Source organism: Lutra lutra, chromosome 2, assembly GCF_902655055.1.
Source record: "Lutra lutra chromosome 2, mLutLut1.2, whole genome shotgun sequence".
NCBI classification, from domain to species: Eukaryota; Metazoa; Chordata; class Mammalia; order Carnivora; family Mustelidae; genus Lutra; species Lutra lutra.
The window spans coordinates 176,106,877-176,125,435 of NC_062279.1; the positions used below are offsets into that span (position 1 = coordinate 176,106,877).

The 18,559-nt window shown below is 44.5% G+C and overlaps 1 protein-coding gene across 1 annotated transcript; it reads left to right on the plus strand.

Annotated features, from left to right (window-relative positions):
- Positions 1-3,413: 3,413 nt before the first annotated feature.
- Positions 3,414-18,326, plus strand: UCHL1 (ubiquitin C-terminal hydrolase L1). The gene is made up of 9 exons (XM_047719179.1): positions 3,414-3,548; positions 3,667-3,678; positions 4,153-4,281; positions 7,765-7,915; positions 10,308-10,393; positions 10,478-10,525; positions 11,408-11,474; positions 12,333-12,391; positions 17,880-18,326. The coding sequence occupies exons 1-9, from the start codon at positions 3,516-3,518 to the stop codon at positions 17,964-17,966; spliced, it is 672 nt and encodes a 223-aa protein (XP_047575135.1). The 5' UTR covers positions 3,414-3,515; the 3' UTR covers positions 17,967-18,326.
- The last annotated feature ends 233 nt before the right edge of the window (positions 18,327-18,559 follow it).

Here is an 18,559-nt window from a genome sequence, read left to right on the forward strand (position 1 = left end):
TTTATTTGACAGACAGAGATCACAAGTAGGCAGAGAGGCAGGCAGAGAGAGAGGAAGGGAAGCAGGCTCCCTGCTGAGCAGAGAGCCCGACGCGGGGCTCGATCCCAGGACCCTGAGATCATGACCTGAGCCGAAGGCAGCGGCTTTAACCCACTGAGCCACCCAGGCGCCCCTCTAGGTATTTTAAATAGAAAGGGATTTAATACAGGGAATTTGGTACTTACAAAACCACTGGAAGTGCTGGAGGACTAAACTTGGGCTGAGCCTTCAGGACTGACTCCCACAACACTGCAGAACTGACCTGCCAAGGATATTTGAGTTTCTGTTTTATTAGTCATCAGAATTATTAGAAGGTAGTTTTTAAAGGGTCCATCCCAAATCTTCATTATTGCCAGAAAAATAATACTTATGATTAAAAAAAAAAAAAGCCTGCTGCTGGTGAACCAGAAATGGCATCTTTATTTATGAAAGCTGACTTATTCATTCACTGATTCTGTTTCTCCATCTATAACAGGTCTACTCCATGTTTACCCTATGTGTTTAACTGATTTTTTTAAATGCTTTTCTGTCACCGAAAAGAAAAGTTTTTCTACCTTTGTACATTCATTTTTGAGTTTAATTAAAATGCTGACTTTTCAATTGATATTTTTCCATATTATTACATACTTTTGTAACCATAGACTCTGGTAAATAAAAAAAGGAAAAAATTAATATAAAGATCAATTGTACCATGATAACTGGCATGCAGAGCTGCACACATATCTCTACTGAGTCTTCATTGAGACACAGTCACCCATTCAAAGTTTTTTGGTATATTCATAGGAGCGTACCATCATCACCAAAATCTCTATTAAATGTCATTGTTTATTTTTAACTCGTTTTTCTAAATCTCATAATTCTGCCTTTTAGATTGTTTATGTTTACTTGCATGCACACACTTTGTCTCTGCTGCAAAAGGGTTAAAATGTTGCCAGGTGGTTGCAGGTAGAAATGACTCCGTTCAGCAGCACTTTTTTCCCAGGTAGAATAACTAAGTTACAAAACCCCTCCAACTATGATATCAATTGTTGCAAACCCAGGCAGCATGAAGAATACAATGGGGAATGTTTTGCCTGTTCTAGTCAGTGACTCCAAAAGGAGAGAAGTGCTGGTTGGCCTAACTTGTTCTAAATGCAATCATTCTATTTCTCCTAAGACCCCTAGAATTTTACTGAAGACTGACATCAAATCTCCCGGCCTGCAGTTTCAGCAATACACTCCCCCCTTTTATTAAAGATCAGGATAAGGTTTGTTTTTGTCTTCTCTCTGGCATCTCCTTGTTTGTTGTATTTATCACTCTGATGCTTTCTGGCACAGAGTAGGCCCTTGATATCTATATACATCTCTATACAAATAAATATAATATATAAACAAATATATATTTTATATATAATATATAAATAAGTATAATACATTTCTCATATATATGTAAATAAAAACTAATATATATTATATATATTATATATATTATATATATATATGGTGTGATTGAATAAGTGCCTTTCACAGAGATTTCTCTACTGTTTTCATGACCATTTTTACTATTTACTTTGGTAATAACTGTCACATGCTAAATTGTCTGAGTCCATCAGCCCTTATCTTAAACATCACTTCCTTTGGGAAGCCTTCCTGATTCTCCACAAGAGGTGAGGGGCTCCTGAGTTCTGATTGCTTTCACATCACTCGTATAAAATCTCCATATTGGAAGTTTTGAGTTTATTTACCGTGTTCACCTTTATATCCCCAATTCTAAGCTCAGTGCTCATCACATAGTAGATACTTAATCAGCATTTGCTGAATAACTAAAGTTAACTGAGATGTAATTCATCTCTGTCTAAAGGCAAGAACTCATTCAGCATAGCCACGTGAACTATTCACCTGTCTTGGCTTTCAAGTAGTCTCCTCTTAAAAAAAACAAAACAAAACAACAACAATAACAAAAAAAAACTTGTTGAGGCGTCATTTACAAATCATAAAATTCACCCATTAGATTCTTCTTCCTAATGTTTCTCTCTCATTTTTCTGGGTGAAGGTCATATTTCTGATGGTAAAAATGGGAGAAGATAGAAGTGGAATGGAATGTTAACTTGGAGAGAGAATGGACTCTTAGTGCCCAACTTACTAGGCTTTACTTTTGTTTCATTTTTCTTTGTGATCAGAAACAAATTGACTTCTCTAAGCCAGAATTCTAATTTGTAAAGTTGGACTAGGAAGAGTTTTTTCACTGGATCCTCTAAGCATTATGTGAGAGAACATGCAATAGATCTGTCCACTGAGACACTGTAGAGGTAATAACTAAAAAAAAAAAAAAAAAAAAAAAAAAAAAAGTAGACTCCCTCTCTTATCCCTGCCATCTATTAACCGGGACTTCACTAAACAGTAGGTCTGTTCTTCCTCCATATCATCGTTTTGTTATGAGCATTTTAAAACAACCTTCTTGCTTCCTTAGCATTTCTGCAAGCCCCATTTCATTCTGAGTTTTAGCTCTCCTGACACTATTCTTTCAGATCTTTGTCCCTCTTCTTATCCATTCTTCTGCATATGCTTTTTCTCTCCATCTTTTGCACATGCTGTAGGAAAAACAAGCCCCACCTGCGCTCATTAGAGAACAGCCTTTCCTTCAGCTGCCATTCTCTTTCTCCTTCGCTGTGAATATTCCATTGTGAGCTCAGAATCTTATTTTTCAAAGCCTCCCACTCTTTTAAAAATACGTTTTCTTTTACACCCTCTCCTCTCGAAATCATACCTTTCTTTTCCCTGGATCTGCGTCCTAAAGTCTCCGACCGCCTGCCTCCTCTCTGTCTTACATTAGGGTCACACACGCCAGGTTTCTATAGCTTCCCCATGACCAACCAATTCTTCCCCGGGAGCCACATTACATCAGCATTACTAATGCAATACCGTTTATCCTCCACATTGTTTTATTCTAGGCAGTCAATTAAAAACGCACGTCGGTACCGATCTGATCTAACATGGAGGGTGAATTGTCTGAGGTCAAAGGCAAACTGCTGCAAGATTTGGGAGACGGATATTTACATTCATATTAAATATATACCTGTTGAATTGGGGCTTTTTCTCGAAGCTTCAGAAACCCTGAGCCCTCCGGGAATTGGGATGGTGAGAACGGTAGGTTTCCAGAAAGTTCGCAAGAAATTAGACTCCATCTAAAGGACTGCTCCACAGGCTCAAGGAACACCCACCCACAAAACCCATCTCCACAACCACCAGATTATCTCACCCGCAACTGAGACTGCAAGGTTTGGGGGCCCGGCCGTACCACTCGGCGCGGCGCATGGGGGGGGTTTCGTGCCCATTTGGCTGCGACTGACCGTTTCCCCGTCGCTTGGTTTTGCCCCTGCTCCCCCTGCGCAGGCACCTACAGTGCGTCAGGCCGGAGCTTTATAGCGGCCGCCTGGGCGGCTCCGCTCGCTGTTTTTCCTCTTCTCTGGTCGTGCGTCATCCCCCGGCTCGCGAAGATGCAGCTCAAACCGATGGAGATTAACCCCGAGGTGAGCGTCAGGTGCATCGCTGCTCGGGGACCGCGGAGCTGAGGGTCAGCCCTGGCCAGGTAGCTGCCTCGATGACCGGCTTTATTTTTGTATTTTTTTCTGTGCATTTGCCTTTCAGATGCTGAACAAAGTGAGTGGCGTCTCGCACTGTCTCTGTCCCCTTCCCCCCGGGAGCGCCGAGGCGGAGGCGCGCATCAGCTCCGGCTGTCTCGCAGGGACCCAGCGGCGTCCCGCGCGCTCCCAGATGCCCTCCGTTTGCCCCAGCATAGGGGTTGCGGGGTGGGGGTGACTCTGCGGAACCGTCCGAGGTCGGAGGGAGGAGGGGGCTGGGCCCAGATGCTAGGGAGGGCCCGGCTCCCGAGGGCGTGGCGCGGGCCGCGCGGACTCGCGTGCCCGGGCTTCGCGGGAGCCACGTGTGGGCCGCGCTTTGTGCTGTGTCACTGCGCGGGCGTGGGTGGGGAACGAGGCTGGGGGATGGGGCAGGCCGCAACTCCTCCCAGGCTGGGGTGGGGGCACCGAGGGCGCCGGCTCGGCCCCACCCTCCGGCAGGTGCCCGCCCCTCGCGGGTCTCGGAGCCCCTGGCCGCGCTCTTTCCTCTCCGCAGGTGCTGGCCCGGCTGGGGGTCGCCGGCCAGTGGCGCTTCGCGGACGTGCTGGGGCTGGAGGAGGAGGCTCTGGGCTCGGTGCCAGCGCCAGCCTGCGCGCTGCTGCTGCTGTTTCCCCTCACGGCCCAGGTAGGGCGTGGGGCCCGGGTTGCGCGGGCTCGGGATGGTGCGCGCAGCTTCCAGACCCGAGTGAGGCGTGGAAGACCGTGTAGACTCCCGGCTCCCTCCCCTCCGGGACTGGGCGCCCACACCTGCAGAACTGCCCCCTTTCTGCGGGATATGGGGGGAGATATCGTGGTACCTACTCATTGGTGGTTAGAGAATTTACTGGCTCCTCGCTCGTCCATCCAGCGTTGCCTTGAATTTCAAAGAGAAGAAGCAGCATCTCTGTTCCATCATCTCAGTTACAAAGAAAGAATTCATCTTCATAAGTTCACTGGAACCTACGCTTTTCAGAGCCTTCCACTTCAAGGAATGGCTGGCTGGTTGTTTCCCTTTAAGGGCTGAGAACTGTCAGTTTCTTGTTTGGTTTTCAGACTCCCACCTTGCATTAAAATGGGGGGGGGGTGGCCAGTGGACTTGCCTAAGCCACAGGGAAACAATAGGTTTTTTATTGCTCCCTCTCCACTCAGGTCTTTGGTGGCCTTGGGTTTCTTCCCTACAACATGCACACTCGGTTTTTAGCCTCTTCGATGTGTGTGTGTTTTTTTTGTTTGTTTTTCAAGCGTAATCATTTGTGTGGGGGGATCTCCTTCCACCTCCTGTCTTTCCTCTCTGACCCTGTAGCTAAGTGAAATAGGTGGGCATTAAAGCAGTTTTAGAAACACCTTTTCATTTCCCTTTAGATGGTCTTCCTCCTACAAGTGTGCATGGATGTATGTACCTCAAAGACTGAGCGTCAGATATAAAAAGGTAGCTGGGATGATTGTTGTCTTGCAATGTATGAAATCCCACTAACTGGCCTGGGATTGTCTATCTCCTGTTGCTGTCCCTGATTTGGGAGTGGTGAAATCTGCATTAACAACCCCCCCCCCCCCCCCCCCCCCCGCCCCGGGCAGTAGCTTTTGGGGCTACATTCCAAACATTGTAAGCTTTAACTGAAGCACCACCATGCTAGGGCTGGGCGTTCTAGAAGCATCCTCCGCATAAATTATTAAGCCCTATGGGAAGTTGCATTCCTCCTGGTAAATGGGCTATTGTGAATTTAAAAACCCTTATTAAAGCTACTAGGATAATCTCCCTGTCCTGTTTTTTATTGCAAAGCCTTTAGTTGGGTAAACTGGAGTGGCCAAATAATTGCAAGTCAAATTAGCTTCCCTTTTGACCCAATCAAACACCATCTCCCCGGAGCTCGGAGCTCTTTAGAGGCTCCATGATGACTCGGAGCTTTTGAGCGGCACTCACCGGCAGGGCCTCTGGGAGGCAGTGGTGCATCGTGTTTGTCTTTCAAAGGCCCACTGCTTTTTACAGGATGAGGCTGCACTTGTTTTGGTTTGAATCATCTGGATACTTAGTCCTTTAGCTCTAATTGGGGAAGTCAGATTTATTGAGCACCCAGTCTGTGACACAGAACACCAATTAGGCTAAACACTGAAGCAAACTCAAAAGTTGAGGTTTGTATGTTGACTTCTGAATAAGCTGATGTTAATTTAGAAAGCATCTGATTTTGTCTGAGAGTGTTATGAAATCCTAACTGGACCAGTTCTTTTTTTTAAAGATTTTATTTGAGAGAGGCAGACCGGGCACAAGCGGGGGAGGGGCAGAGGGAGAAGCAGACTCTCTGCTGAGCAAGGAGCCCAACGCAGGACTTGATCCCAGAACCCTGGGATCCCAGCAGAAGGCAGGTGTCTAACGGACTGAGCCACCCAGCTACCAACTAACTGGACCAGTTCTAAAATAGTAGTTTTAAGTGATAATGAAATATTTGCAAAAGTATCTCTATGTAAGAGCTCAAACATATAGAGAATGGTGCTATCCCGTTAAAAAGCAAAAACAGAAAAGTGAAAATTCTTAACAGCCCATGAGTAGTAACTCATTTCAGAGATGTGATAGATCTTTGATAGAATTTCCTATGAGTTGCCTTGCGGAACGGGAGATCTTCTTTTTCGTCTGATGGTGTCACAGACAAGGCTTAAATTTCAGTTATGTGTATTGAGACGCAGAGCGACTGGAATTACAAATATACTTCAGGGGCACCTGGCTGGCTCAGTGGGTGGAGTGTGCAACTCTTGATCTCAGGGGTTGTAAGTCTGAGCCTCACATTGGGTGTAGAGATTACTTAAAATCTTAAAAAAAAAAAAGGAAGCATGCTTTTGATGTTCTGTCCAATTATACTGGTTATGAGACATTAGTGTTTCTATGGCATTGGCACCAGGCTTTTTTTTTTTTTTTTTAAGATTTTATTTATTTATTTGACAGATCATGAGTAAGCAGAGAGGCAGGCAGAGAGAGGGGGAAGCAGGCTCCCCACCGAGCGGAGAGCCCAGTGTGGAGCTCGATCCCAGGACACTGGGATCATGACCTCAGCTGAAGGCAGAGGCTTAACCCACTGAGCCACCCAGGTGCCCTGGCACCATGCTTTTAATTGAGAAGTCCTACCTTTAAGGTCTAAAATTTATTTATTTATTTTATTTTTTTTTTTAAGATTTTATTTATTTGAGAGAGAGACAGTGAGAGAGAGCATGAGCGAGGAGAAGGTCAGAGAGAGAAGCAGACTCCCCATGGAGCTGGGAGCCCGATGCGGGATTCGATCCCGGGACTCCCAGGATCATGACCTGAGCCGAAGGCAGTCGTCCAACCAACTGAGCCACTCAGGCGTCCCTAAGGTCTAAAATTTATTAATGAAAGGTCCAAACAAGCCCACTAAATTACTGTACAAAGAGCAGATGGATTCTTTGAGGAAAACTATTCCCTAGTCTCAATTTACTGATCTCTTCTGACTCCCCCTCCCTCCCCCCCCCATTGTTAATCTGTTCTCAAAATGTATTGTTGACAAGGACAAGCGTAAGGTCTACCTCTTGTAGGATGAGAAGATTTTATGAAACCACAGCCCAGGACCCTAGGTCAGTTGTCTTTCCTCCCCTCCCCCCCCAAAAAAAAGTGAGGGAACAATTTCTTTAAATTGCTCCTTTCAGCAGTTAAGTCTTGTTTTGTATTTGTTATTGAAAAGAAGTGTACGTGGACGCAGTAGAAGTAGGTCTTCAAAGAATGCTGGGATAGAGACAAAGCTTGATTGGGGTCCTGTGTGAAGTACAGTTGGTGGTGTTTAAGGACAACAAGAAAATGAACCTGCCTGTTTTTCTGACTTCAGAAGACCTGCATTTTCAAGCTAAAAGGTTGCAGTGGCGTCTAGACCAATCCTTGGGCGACCTCCAAGGCCATGACCGCACTGCAGCATCAGGGTGGAGTCTCAGAACCTCTCAGAACCCTACGGGCTGGCGTGGGTGTGGGAGGCAGACGGGCAAGTCTCCGGGCGCTGGCCAACACCTAGAACCAGGGCTCCTGGTCACACATCCCACTTGCGTTTCCATTTAGGTGGTAGAACTCGCTGTGCCTCCGTCTGTTAGTGCTTTGCATTTTCATTTGAGATAGAAAAATGTTTTATATTCCCAGCATGAGAACTTCAGGAAAAAACAGATCGAAGAGCTGAAGGGACAAGCGGTCAGTCCCAAGGTATACTTCATGAAGCAGACCATTGGCAACTCCTGTGGGACCATCGGGCTCATCCATGCCGTGGCCAATAACCAAGACAAACTGGAGTTTGGTGAGTGGGTTTTGAGGGCAGTCTTCTTGTTGATCTCTAGTTAACTATATCTTGTCATCCCCCCAACCCCCAGGGGTCTGTTGAGCAAAGTCACTGCCTTACATTTTTCTGAAACCTCCTAATCTGGATGGAACCAGTAGGCAGATTAATGATTGATTCTCTTCTGAGGGAAGGAAACGCCTTTTCCAAGAAATACGGTCTAGCTTCTTCCACCCGGAGGGGAAGAGGGAGCGAGGGGCAGTTCTGTGCTCCTTCTCTGCATAGGCTCTACCACTGGCATGCTGCAAGTTGGGGTGATTCTTAGTGCTTCTGTTCCATTCTCCATGATTCGAAAGAAGTGGAGATGAGGTTAAACCATAAAACATGAACCCTCAGGACCTGTCTCTAATGGTTCTGGGTCTCTTAAGCAACAGGAGAACCGAAGTAGTATAGGGCAGCTGGACAAGGATACCGTGAAAATTGCTGCAGGAAAACGTGGTGGCAGCTTGCCACCGTGAAAGGATTCAGCCGGGAGCCTAGTCCAGTCTGGGGTCTTTAGCTCACTTCCCATGAATGTTTTGGAGGAAAGGGAAGAAAGGATTGTCAGAAGCACAATGAGCCGCCCTAAAATATATGAGAAGACACGGTATAATGTGTGCTTAGTGGCCAAGGGTCAGTGAACTTTCTTAAAAGGTGAGAGTAAATCTTCTAGGGCTTTGAGGGCCATTTGGTCTCATCTTTGTAGCTCAAAGGCAGCCCCAGGCAAGATCTAAACCAGTGGATGTGGCTGTGTTCCAATAATACAAAAATAGGCATGGTATTTTGCCAACTCCCGACTTAGGCAGTGGATGGCGGTAGCTAAGAATGGAATAATTTCAGCGAATAGTCCATGGTGTTACTTGGAGCAGGTCGGATACTTTTTTAATTTTTTTTTTTTTTTTTAAAGCAAGGTAAGTGTGGCCAAAACTACTGCCGGTATACTTCCCAAATTTAAAAAAAAAAAAAATTTTTTGGCCATAAAGATCCAATTTTTCTAGAACTCAATTTTTCATATTAAACAGTATTTCATATTTCAGTTTTTCATATTAACTTGCCATATTAAGGAGGTAGAGCTTGAGCCTTTACTTCTTCTGCAGTAAGTCTCACATTAGAGTCCTGTCCTGTGTTCGGAAGGTCAGCAGAGCTTGTGGAACTCTCGTAGCTGTGGTCATGATCGTCCCACAGAAAAGTTACTGGAGTCCCAGCCTTCCCCATAAAGTGAAGAGGATTCCTTCCAAATTTTAAGTGGTCTTTACTTAACTAATTTTTTGAGTTTAGAGCTGAAAGTTTGAATGTGGTCTTTGAAATACAAATCGTTCTTGCTCTAGCCACGTTGTCTCCTAGACTCAGCTGCATTGAGCAGTGACAAAATGCTTAGGCCAAACTGTTAGCCGGTCCTTTGTCCCTGGGCCCCACTAGTAGGCGCTTTACATTTGTTACGACCCTTGGGTTAGTGTCTGTCTGGATAACCATACTACTGAGACTGCATTTTCTAACTAAAAAAAATCTTGGTTTGAGAACCATTATTAGACTAGAATGTCATTGTGCCACATGGGATCGTGTAGATAACAGCAATTAGAAGAATGCCGTGCTGGGCTGGCTCAGTGCATAGAGCGTCCAACTCCTAATCTCTGGCTCGTGAGTTCGAGTCCCCTGTCAAGCATAGAGATTGTAAATCTTTAAAATAAACAAAAACAAAAAACAACCAGTGTTAGACAAGATAGTTTCTGCCTTTATGTTAAGACAGATCTCACAAATACATGTTCCAAGTACATCAGCACCATAACGAGGGTAATGAGGGGTTTGAAAGGGGAGCGTGAGGCGGGAGGGGAACAAGGGCCGGGATGGCAGGGGAGAGAGGCAGGAGAGAGCTTGGCCCTGGAAGAGCAGAGTTCGTCAGCTTGAATTCAGGGAGAAGGGACTGCTTTGAAAGAGGTTGAGGCAGAAAGGGACAGCTCATCCACCTCGTCCGTGGCCACAGGAAAGACTTAAGTCGCCAAACATGGCTGCGTAACAGCCTAAGTGTGTTGTAAGTGTGCACCCATTTACACTATTCTATCTATACTAATAATATACTTATTATATATAATATAATATATATAATATTATATATATACTTATTATATATAATATAATATAATATAATAAGTATATTATATATAATAAGTATATATATAATATATATTATATATAATATAATATATATTATATATAATATATATATATAATATATAATATAATATATATAATATACTTATTATATATAATATACTAATAATATACTATCTATACTAATAATATACTAATAATATACTATACTAATAATATACTAATAATACTCTTGGTTTTTTTGTTTTTGTTTTTTTTTTTAAAGAGGATGGGTCCGTCCTAAAACAGTTTCTTTCGGAAACAGAGAAGCTGTCCCCTGAAGACCGAGCAAAATGCTTTGAAAAGAACGAGGTAGGAAGAGAACTTGTGGAGCATCAGCATCAGCTTTAAGGGACTACAGAGGATCTTGTGCTAATTATTCCCTCTCGTCTGCAGGCCATTCAGGCAGCCCATGACGCTGTGGCACAGGAAGGCCAATGTCGGGTAAATGCAATTACAGATCGGGGCCGGGCTACCCGGGTGCCATCTGTGTCGCCCCTGAACCACATACAATGAACCTCTCACCTGAACACAGCAGACCTCTCCACCCAAGGCTAATTAAGCCCAAGAAAGCCCAGAAAATTCTACCAGAATCATGCTTTGACCAGACCTGTTCATTAAAATGGCTCTTTGGGAATCTGATTGGCAGTAAACATGGTCTTGAGTAAATTCAAACAGTACTTTGTTCAGATCCAAATGATTCTAAGAGAGGAAGCCCCCCTCCTGGCAACTGAGCATTTCACATACTCCTCCCGTAGACTGTTGGAGCAGGTAAGATTACCAGCAGGGACTGACGGTCTCTAGAAGGCTTCAGTATATCGTGAATCTGAACACAATCCCACAGTCAGCTGTTAATTTAGATTAAAGTTTGTATCAGTGCCTTTATAACTGCTGTTGGCCCTGCCACTTTCTAATCTTGACCTTGGGTGAGATACTCAATCCTCCCTAAGCCTGAATTTCCTCCTCAGTAAAAAGTCCTAGCTTTCTGGTAGTTATTATATTTATCTTGATCGATTAGGGTTTTATGACAGTCTTATAACATTGTCTAATATATAAAAAAACAGGTACATGTTAGCTATACTAATTTAAAATAATACATAAGTCTGTTTGAGCATATTATACTTAAAGAGGGACAGAATTTATTAACAAATTAAGTTCTCTTAAAATCATATTGCAAAATATGTGTATTACATCAATACATTATACATTTTGAACTTAATACAATATTATGTCCATTATCTCAGTAAAGCTAAAGACAGAAATTTTTAATACAATTTATAGTACAATCAAAACTCATCATCAAAAATATTTCTTGACTCTCTTTAGGTAGACGACAAAGTGAATTTTCATTTTATTCTGTTTAACAACGTGGATGGCCATCTCTATGAACTTGGTAGGTTTCACTCCAATTTTGGAGCCCCCTACAGTTTTAGGCATTCCTTCTGATGAAATTATTCTTACAGTTTTGGTGCGTAACTTTGTGGTACTTAGTGTATCTTTGACCACAAAAGCAGCACACTGTATTCTCATTGGGGCCCTTAACCCTTTATCTCACACTTCTGCCACCCATCAGGCAATGACCTGTGGAAGGAGTGGTTTTAGTCACAGACCGGTAAAGAGATCTGTGCCATTTGAAGGCATCCGTGTTCAGCTTTCCTCTTCCCACCTTCCAGTACACACAATCAGTGCACGCTCTCCAGCAGTGTCTTGACAAGGAATACTTTTGGAAAAAGATAAATGCCTCAATGTAAAAGAATTTGGACATGCTGGGGGCTGCTTTCTCTTAGCTGGTATTTGCTAACAGGAAAGATGGGCCTCCTGGTACAAGTCCTCCCCTTTGTATTAACAGAGGAAGAGCATTACCTATAAGCAGACCAGAGCAAAGGATACTTGGGGCCAGTCAGCAGTCATTGAGGGGCAGTGAAGTCTGAAGGATCCCTTCTTGGCTCCATCTTCCTGACACCTCAGAGGCTGCATCTGCCTTTTACTCTGGGCTCCTTCCCAGGAGATGTGGCCCAAGCCTTTCTGTTAGGGTGGCCACTTTGGGCTTGTATGGTCCTGTTGCTTGAGGATTAGAATTGCCCTGGGTGGACCCTAGGAACACTTGAAGCTCCTTTCCAGCGACTGCTTCTGACCAGCCCATCTCTGTGGGAGTGGCAGTGGGAGATGGAAAACTTCTCTTGAGGCCGGGTAAGCACAGCAGTCAGAGCATCTGCAGAGAAAGTTGAGCTGCCTGGCTTCTCTGTTCCAGATGGACGAATGCCTTTCCCGGTAAACCACGGCACCAGTTCAGAGGACTCCTTGCTGCAGGTAATCTTTGGAAGCCCTCTTCCCCTGAGGCCCACCTTTCTTTGGCCATACTGTCTCAGGGGCTAATACTTTTTCTGGGCAGTAGGCACCCATCGTCTGGGTGAATAGTCTTCAGGTCTTAAAGTGTATTTTGGTAATTCTGTTTACCATATTTTCTAGCAAATGGTCTTAAACAGGATCCCCCAGAGCAGCCGTGACTAATCTGCATCGTGTGCTGACTTCAGTCCAGGGTTGGAATTAGCCAGAAAGCTATGGATGGCTTTACTTCCTTGTGGGATTAAGGTGACCATTGTCCTCTTGTCAGATCACATCCCAGCTAAGGACTTCAGGGACAGAAACCCAAGCCTCTCCTAATCCCTCTCAGGCTGCTGGATTCGGGTCGGTCTCGCAGGTGGTATACTGTGGGTTCCGGTTAGGCCGTCAGCTTCAGTTTCTTCTCCCTTGGGCCACTGTTAGGGGGTGAGAGGAGCAGATTCAAAACCTGTCTCCGATATAAGATCCAGGATCCCTGTCCTTACTGTCAGTGACTCCAGAAACCTCTTAATTCTGGACAAGGGCTGATAGACTGCCTGAGGCCCCTCCCCCCCTAAAAACAAGTCTCCTGGAATTGAATCAATTTACTGTTCTGAAGGGAAGTTGTTTAATTGTGATTTTTAAAAAAATGCTGTTGAGGTCTTAAGTACTTCATCTGTAGTCAGAACTCATCCTTTTTGAGTGCTTGCTGTATACAGATGCAGGGCTGGAAGACTCTCCATAAAGAGCCAGGTAGAAAGTATTTTAAAAATAGGCTTTGTGTGGTACTGGGCTCTGTTGCTAAGGCAGGCATACCTCAGGGATATTGTGGGTTCAGGTCCAGACCATTGCAGTAAAGCGAATGTTGCAGTGAAGTGAGTTATAAATGAGCTGTTTCATTCCTGGTGCAGACAGATGTTCTGTTCAAATGATACTGTAGCCTGTTAAGTGTACACTGGCGTATTGTCCAAAGGAACAGCATACATATTTTAATGAAAAACACCTCATTTCGGAAAAAAACGCCTGCCATCATCTGAGCTTTCCGAGTTGCGAAGTTTTTGCTGGTGGAGGTCTTGCCTCCTGCCTTGCTGTGGACGGCTGCTCAAGGCAGGGGAGGCTGTGGCAAGTTCTTTAAATAAAACAGCAGTGAAGCTGGCTGCCTCTGTTGGTTTTCCTTTCATGAATGTTTTCTCTGTAGTGGGCGGTGCTTTCTGTAGTGGGCAGTGCTTTTGATAGAGAATTTTACTTGCAGTAGAACAGCTTTTAAAATTGGAGCCCATCCTCTGAGACCCCCACTGCTGCTCTAACAACTTAGTTTATGTCGTCTTCTAGCCCCTAAAGCCTCTGCCGTTGTCATTTCAACAGTCTTCACAGCTTCTTTGCCAGTAGATCCCGTCTCAAGAAACCACTTTCTTTGTTCACCATGAGAAGCATGTTTTCAGATTTTCTCCTGAGGCTGCAGCAGTCTGTCCCGCCCTCTGGCTCTGCTTCTCACTCCAGTTCTCTTGCTCTTCTGGCTCTTTCCACCACATCTGCTGGCACTTCTTTCTCTGAGTCTTGAACACTGCAAAGTCCTCCACGAGGGGTGGAATCCACTTCTCCCAGACTCCTGTTAATATTTGATCTCTTTCCATGAATCCAGAATGTTCTCAATGGCATCTAGAATGGTGAATCGTTTCCAGAAGGTTTTTTATTTACCCAGCTCCATTAGAGGAATCTCTCTCTATGGCAGCGATAGCCTTAACGAAATTTATTTTTTAAATAATAAGACTTGCAAGTTGAAATGACTTGATTCCTGGGGCTGTGGAATGGATGTTACTTAGTAGGCATGAAAACAGCACTAATCTTGTCCAGCTCCATCAGAACTGGGGTGACGGGGGGCACTGTCCATGACTGATCATATTTTGAAAGAAATCCTTTTTTTCTGAACTGTAGGTCTCAAGAGTGGGCTCAAAATATTCAGTAAACCATGTTGTAAACAGATAGGCTGCCATCCAGGCTTTGTTTTTCCACTGATCGAGTCCAGGCAGAGTAGACGTAGCCTACTTCTAAGGGCTCTCGGGTTTTCAGAATGGTCAGTGAGCATTAAATCCCCAGCTGCGTTAAAATCCCCAGCTGCATTAGCCACTAGCAGGGGAGCCTGTCCTTAGAAGCTTTGAACCCAGCCATTGACTTCTCTGCTCTAGCTTAAAAAGTCCTCAGTGGTATCCTCTTCCCGTAGAAGTGTAGGTCATTCATGTGGGAAGTCTGTTGCCAAGTGGAGTCGCCTGTGTTAATGACCTTGGTTAATCTTGTGGATAATGTGCTGTAGCTTCTCCATCTGCCCTTGCTGCTTCCCCCTCGTTCTTTGATGTTATGGAGATGGCTTCTTGCCTTAAACTTGGACCGACCTCGGCCAGCCTCAGACTTCTCTGCAGCTTCGTCACCTCTCTCAGCCTCCACAGAACTGAGAGTTAGGGCCTCGCTCTGGATTAGGCTGTGGCTGAGGGGAATGTTGTGGCTGGTTTCATCTTCTATCTGGACCACTCACACTTTCTCCATATGAGCAGTAAGGCTGTTCTGCTTTCTTATCATTCATGTGGTCTCTGGAATAGCCCTTTTAATTTCCTTTAAGAACTTTTCCTTTGCATTCACAACTTGGCTAACTGTTGGGCACACGAGTCCTCGCTCTTGGCCTGTCTCCACTTTCAACATGCCTTCCTTCCCGAGCATAACCCTTCCTAGCTCTGGATTTAAAGTGAGAGATGGGGGCCTTTTCCTTTCGTATGAACACATTAGAGGCCACCGTAGGGTTATTAACCGGCATAATTTCAATATTGTCTCAGAACAGGGAGGCCTGAGGGGAGAGAGACATGGGGGGAAAGCTGGTGTCCGGAGCCATGGGAATGCACACGTGTATTGATGAAGGTTGCTGTCTTGTGCGGATGTGATTTGTAGCACCCTCAAACGAAGACAGTGACATCAAATGTCACTAATTATAGATCATAACAAATAAAATAAGAAAGTTTAAAATACAGCAAGAATCACCACAATGTGACACGGAAACCCAAAGCAAGAAAATGCCATTGAGAAAAGGCACCGATAGACTTGCTTGATGGAGGGCTGCTGCAGACTTTACGTTTGTAAAAACTCAACCTCTGAGAAGGGCGGGAAGACGAAGTGCGATAAAATGAGGTCTGCTTGTGTCGTGTTCGGCTGTCAGAGCCATGGCACAGCCTGTGGACCGTGTCTGAGTGAATGTGTAGCTTGTTAAACTCTATCCGTAACAACAGGCAGCTGGCTGCATTTTGACCCTGGTGCTAGAGGCGGTTCTCAGTGACTTCTCTCCTCTAGAGCATGCATTTGATGAGGCTCTGAGGTAGTGATTATATCCACATTTTACAGGTGAGGAAACTGAGGTACTGGGTTAAGTGATGTTCAGGGTCAGTGGCTTAAATGGCAAAACCGTGGTTCAAATCTGGGCAGTCCTCGCGCCACTGTTCGGTACTGCCTTTTTGGGTAATAGACCTGGTCTGGGAATGTCTAAACCTCGTGACCTCAAGGTGGACCACTAGTGTGGACCAAGTTATGCCACAGAAGGAGGGAGGGTCACTTTCTCTAGCCTGCTGTCAGTTACACCTGAGATCAGTTAGAGCCAATTCTCGGGTATATGAGGGGCATTTGGGAGTAGGAATATGGAATGAGAAACAGATCTGGAAAAGCAGGATTGAGGGGGGTTTGGGAGGCAGAATTTACTTAGGGGAGAGAGGAAGAGGCAGAACTTCTGGAGATAACCCATTTGGGGGAAATACTGGTCCTTCAAATAAAGCTCTAAAATACTATAGTAAACATTGCTAATACCATAAAAATGTACCCCATATACAGGGTGCTGAAACTGTTACTTGAGTAGAATTTACGAGGTGTGGGGAAAGTAAAACAGTTTAAAAAATAATAAAAATTAGTTAGAATCTCATTTAAAATTAAATGGAATATAAACCAGCATCTTAGTGAAAATTCTTGTCCTGAGTAAGGCTGGTTGTATGTGGTTAAAGCTGTTCTAGGTTGTCTGAACTCTATGGTTTATTATTGCTAAACTGGTAAGAAATTACATAAACTGGGGCACCTGGGTGGCTCAGTCGTTAAGCGTCTGCTTCTGCTCAGTTTGTGATCCCAGGGTCCTGGGATTGAGCCCAGCATCTGGCTCCCTGCTCAGCAGGAAACCTGCTTCTCCCTTTCCCACTCGTTTGTATTCCTTCTTTCCCCTGCTCCTGTCAAATAAATTAATAAAACCTTAAAAAAAAAAAAAACTACATAAACTTAACCCATGAATTCAGAGGTCACGTCACTGCTTTATAGACACAACTTTAATGGCTGTCATCCCTGTGGGTACTACAGGAAAGGTCTGGAATGCCAATATATTAAAAATTCTGATCGAGAATGAGATATGTAGATGTCAATCTAGAATTTCCCTCTAGTTTTTACAGGTGATTCTAAAGTAGGAGCAAAATTCTGGGTGTGGCTGATGCCTTTTAAGGGCCAAACTCATGGATTTGATGGTTTTTAGAGCTTGGAACTGATGTGTCATGACTGTTCTGTCCTCTTTTTTTTTTTTTTAACATTTTTTTTTAAGATTTTATTTATTTATTTGACAGAGATCACAGGTAGGCAGAGAGGCAGGCAGAGAGAGGAAGGGAAGCAGGCTCCCTGCTGAGCAGAGAGCCTGATGTGGGGCTTGATCCCAGGACCCTGGGATCATGACCTGAGCCGAAGGCAGAGGCTTTAACCCACTGAGCCACCCAGGAGCCCCTGTTCTGTCCTCTTAAAGGTCTTTAATTTCATATGGTTTGTAGAGCGGTCTTTCCACTGGACTTTTTACAAATGAAACATTGATATTCACTATGCCAAGGCATTTAAACCCTAGAATTTGGGATCATTTTTTTTCTATTACCAATCTTTGTAATCTGGGTCTTGGAACTAGTAACACACGTCTTTCCACCATTAGTGACCCATTAACACCTGGAACACCAGGTATTTAAAGCTGTTCTATGAAATGTTTACTTGAAAGAAATTCGTGTTTACTTGAAATTTCTTGAGGCCTAAGAGAACTCTTAGGCCTTATGGGAGAGAGGATCTATTTTTTTCACCTTGTTGCAATTTGAGGAAAAGTACACTCCTAGAGTATGTAGTTTTGTTGTCAAAACCAGGCACGAGGTGAAGGAGGCCCAGGGCTCTTGGTGGAAGTCATTAAAAAGTCAGAGCTTCCAAAGTCAAGTCTGTGTCATGGGTTCTTGTCTTGCCCATCACCTGATTTTTTAGTTTTTTAATTTTTTGTTATTATTATTGTTATTATTTGGTCTGAAGCCAGTCCTGGTTTACAAGTTTAATGGGGGGTTTGAAGTTGATCAGAGTGACCTCTGAGCCGTACCGTTTCACTTTTCTGATGAAACTTCCTTTTGAGCCTCTGCTGTTTGGATATGAATGACCTTTCTCCTTTCAGGATGCCGCCAAGGTCTGCAGAGAATTCACGGAGCGTGAGCAAGGGGAGGTCCGCTTTTCTGCGGTGGCACTCTGCAAGGCGGCCTAATGCCCTGGGCGGGGGACGTAGCCTTTTCCCCGCTCTTCCCCTTCTGTGTGAAACCTACCCCCACCAACGCAGTCCAAAATGCTTCCGTACTTGTGGAACACAGCTGTTCTCCTTTGGTTCTGCAGATAAGCTCCTCCCCCCACCCCCACCACACCCGAACTCTAGCAGAGCCCAGCTGTCGAGCGAGCAAGGTTTGGTATAAGCCTCAGATGGCGAAGCATTCCCTGCCCCCATGTATGTATTGTACCTCAATAGCTAATGCTTTAAATGGCCACTTTGGTTTGCGTCTGTAAATTAAGGCCTTGGATGTGGTTTAATTGTTTGTCCTTAAAAGAAATAAAACTTTTCTGCTGAGTAAGACATGAGCTTCAGCTGGTTTCTACTTTCTCTTTGACCTTCCCTTCCAAGGCTATATGATTGTCTTCCATGGAACCAACTCCTAGGGCACAAGTAGGAGAATTACCATAAAAATAGTATTGGTTCAGTGTCTCCAGACTTCTTCTATTCAGTCATTCATCCCATTTATTTTAAAGATTTTCGGTAATCTTCACACCCAGGCTGGGGCTTGAACTCACAACCTGGGGATCAAGAGT

What these genes read in the sequence shown, in the direction of transcription:
- UCHL1 (XM_047719179.1), top strand. Translation starts at nt 3,516, where the DNA reads ATGCAGCTCAAACCGATGGAGATTAACCCCGAG. An exon ending in TGTTTCCCCTCACGGCCCAG is followed by an intron (nt 4,282 to 7,764) that starts GTAGGGCGTGGG and finishes TTATATTCCCAG; the next exon opens with CATGAGAACTTCAGGAAAAA. An exon ending in AATGCTTTGAAAAGAACGAG is followed by an intron (nt 10,394 to 10,477) that starts GTAGGAAGAGAA and finishes TCTCGTCTGCAG; the next exon opens with GCCATTCAGGCAGCCCATGA.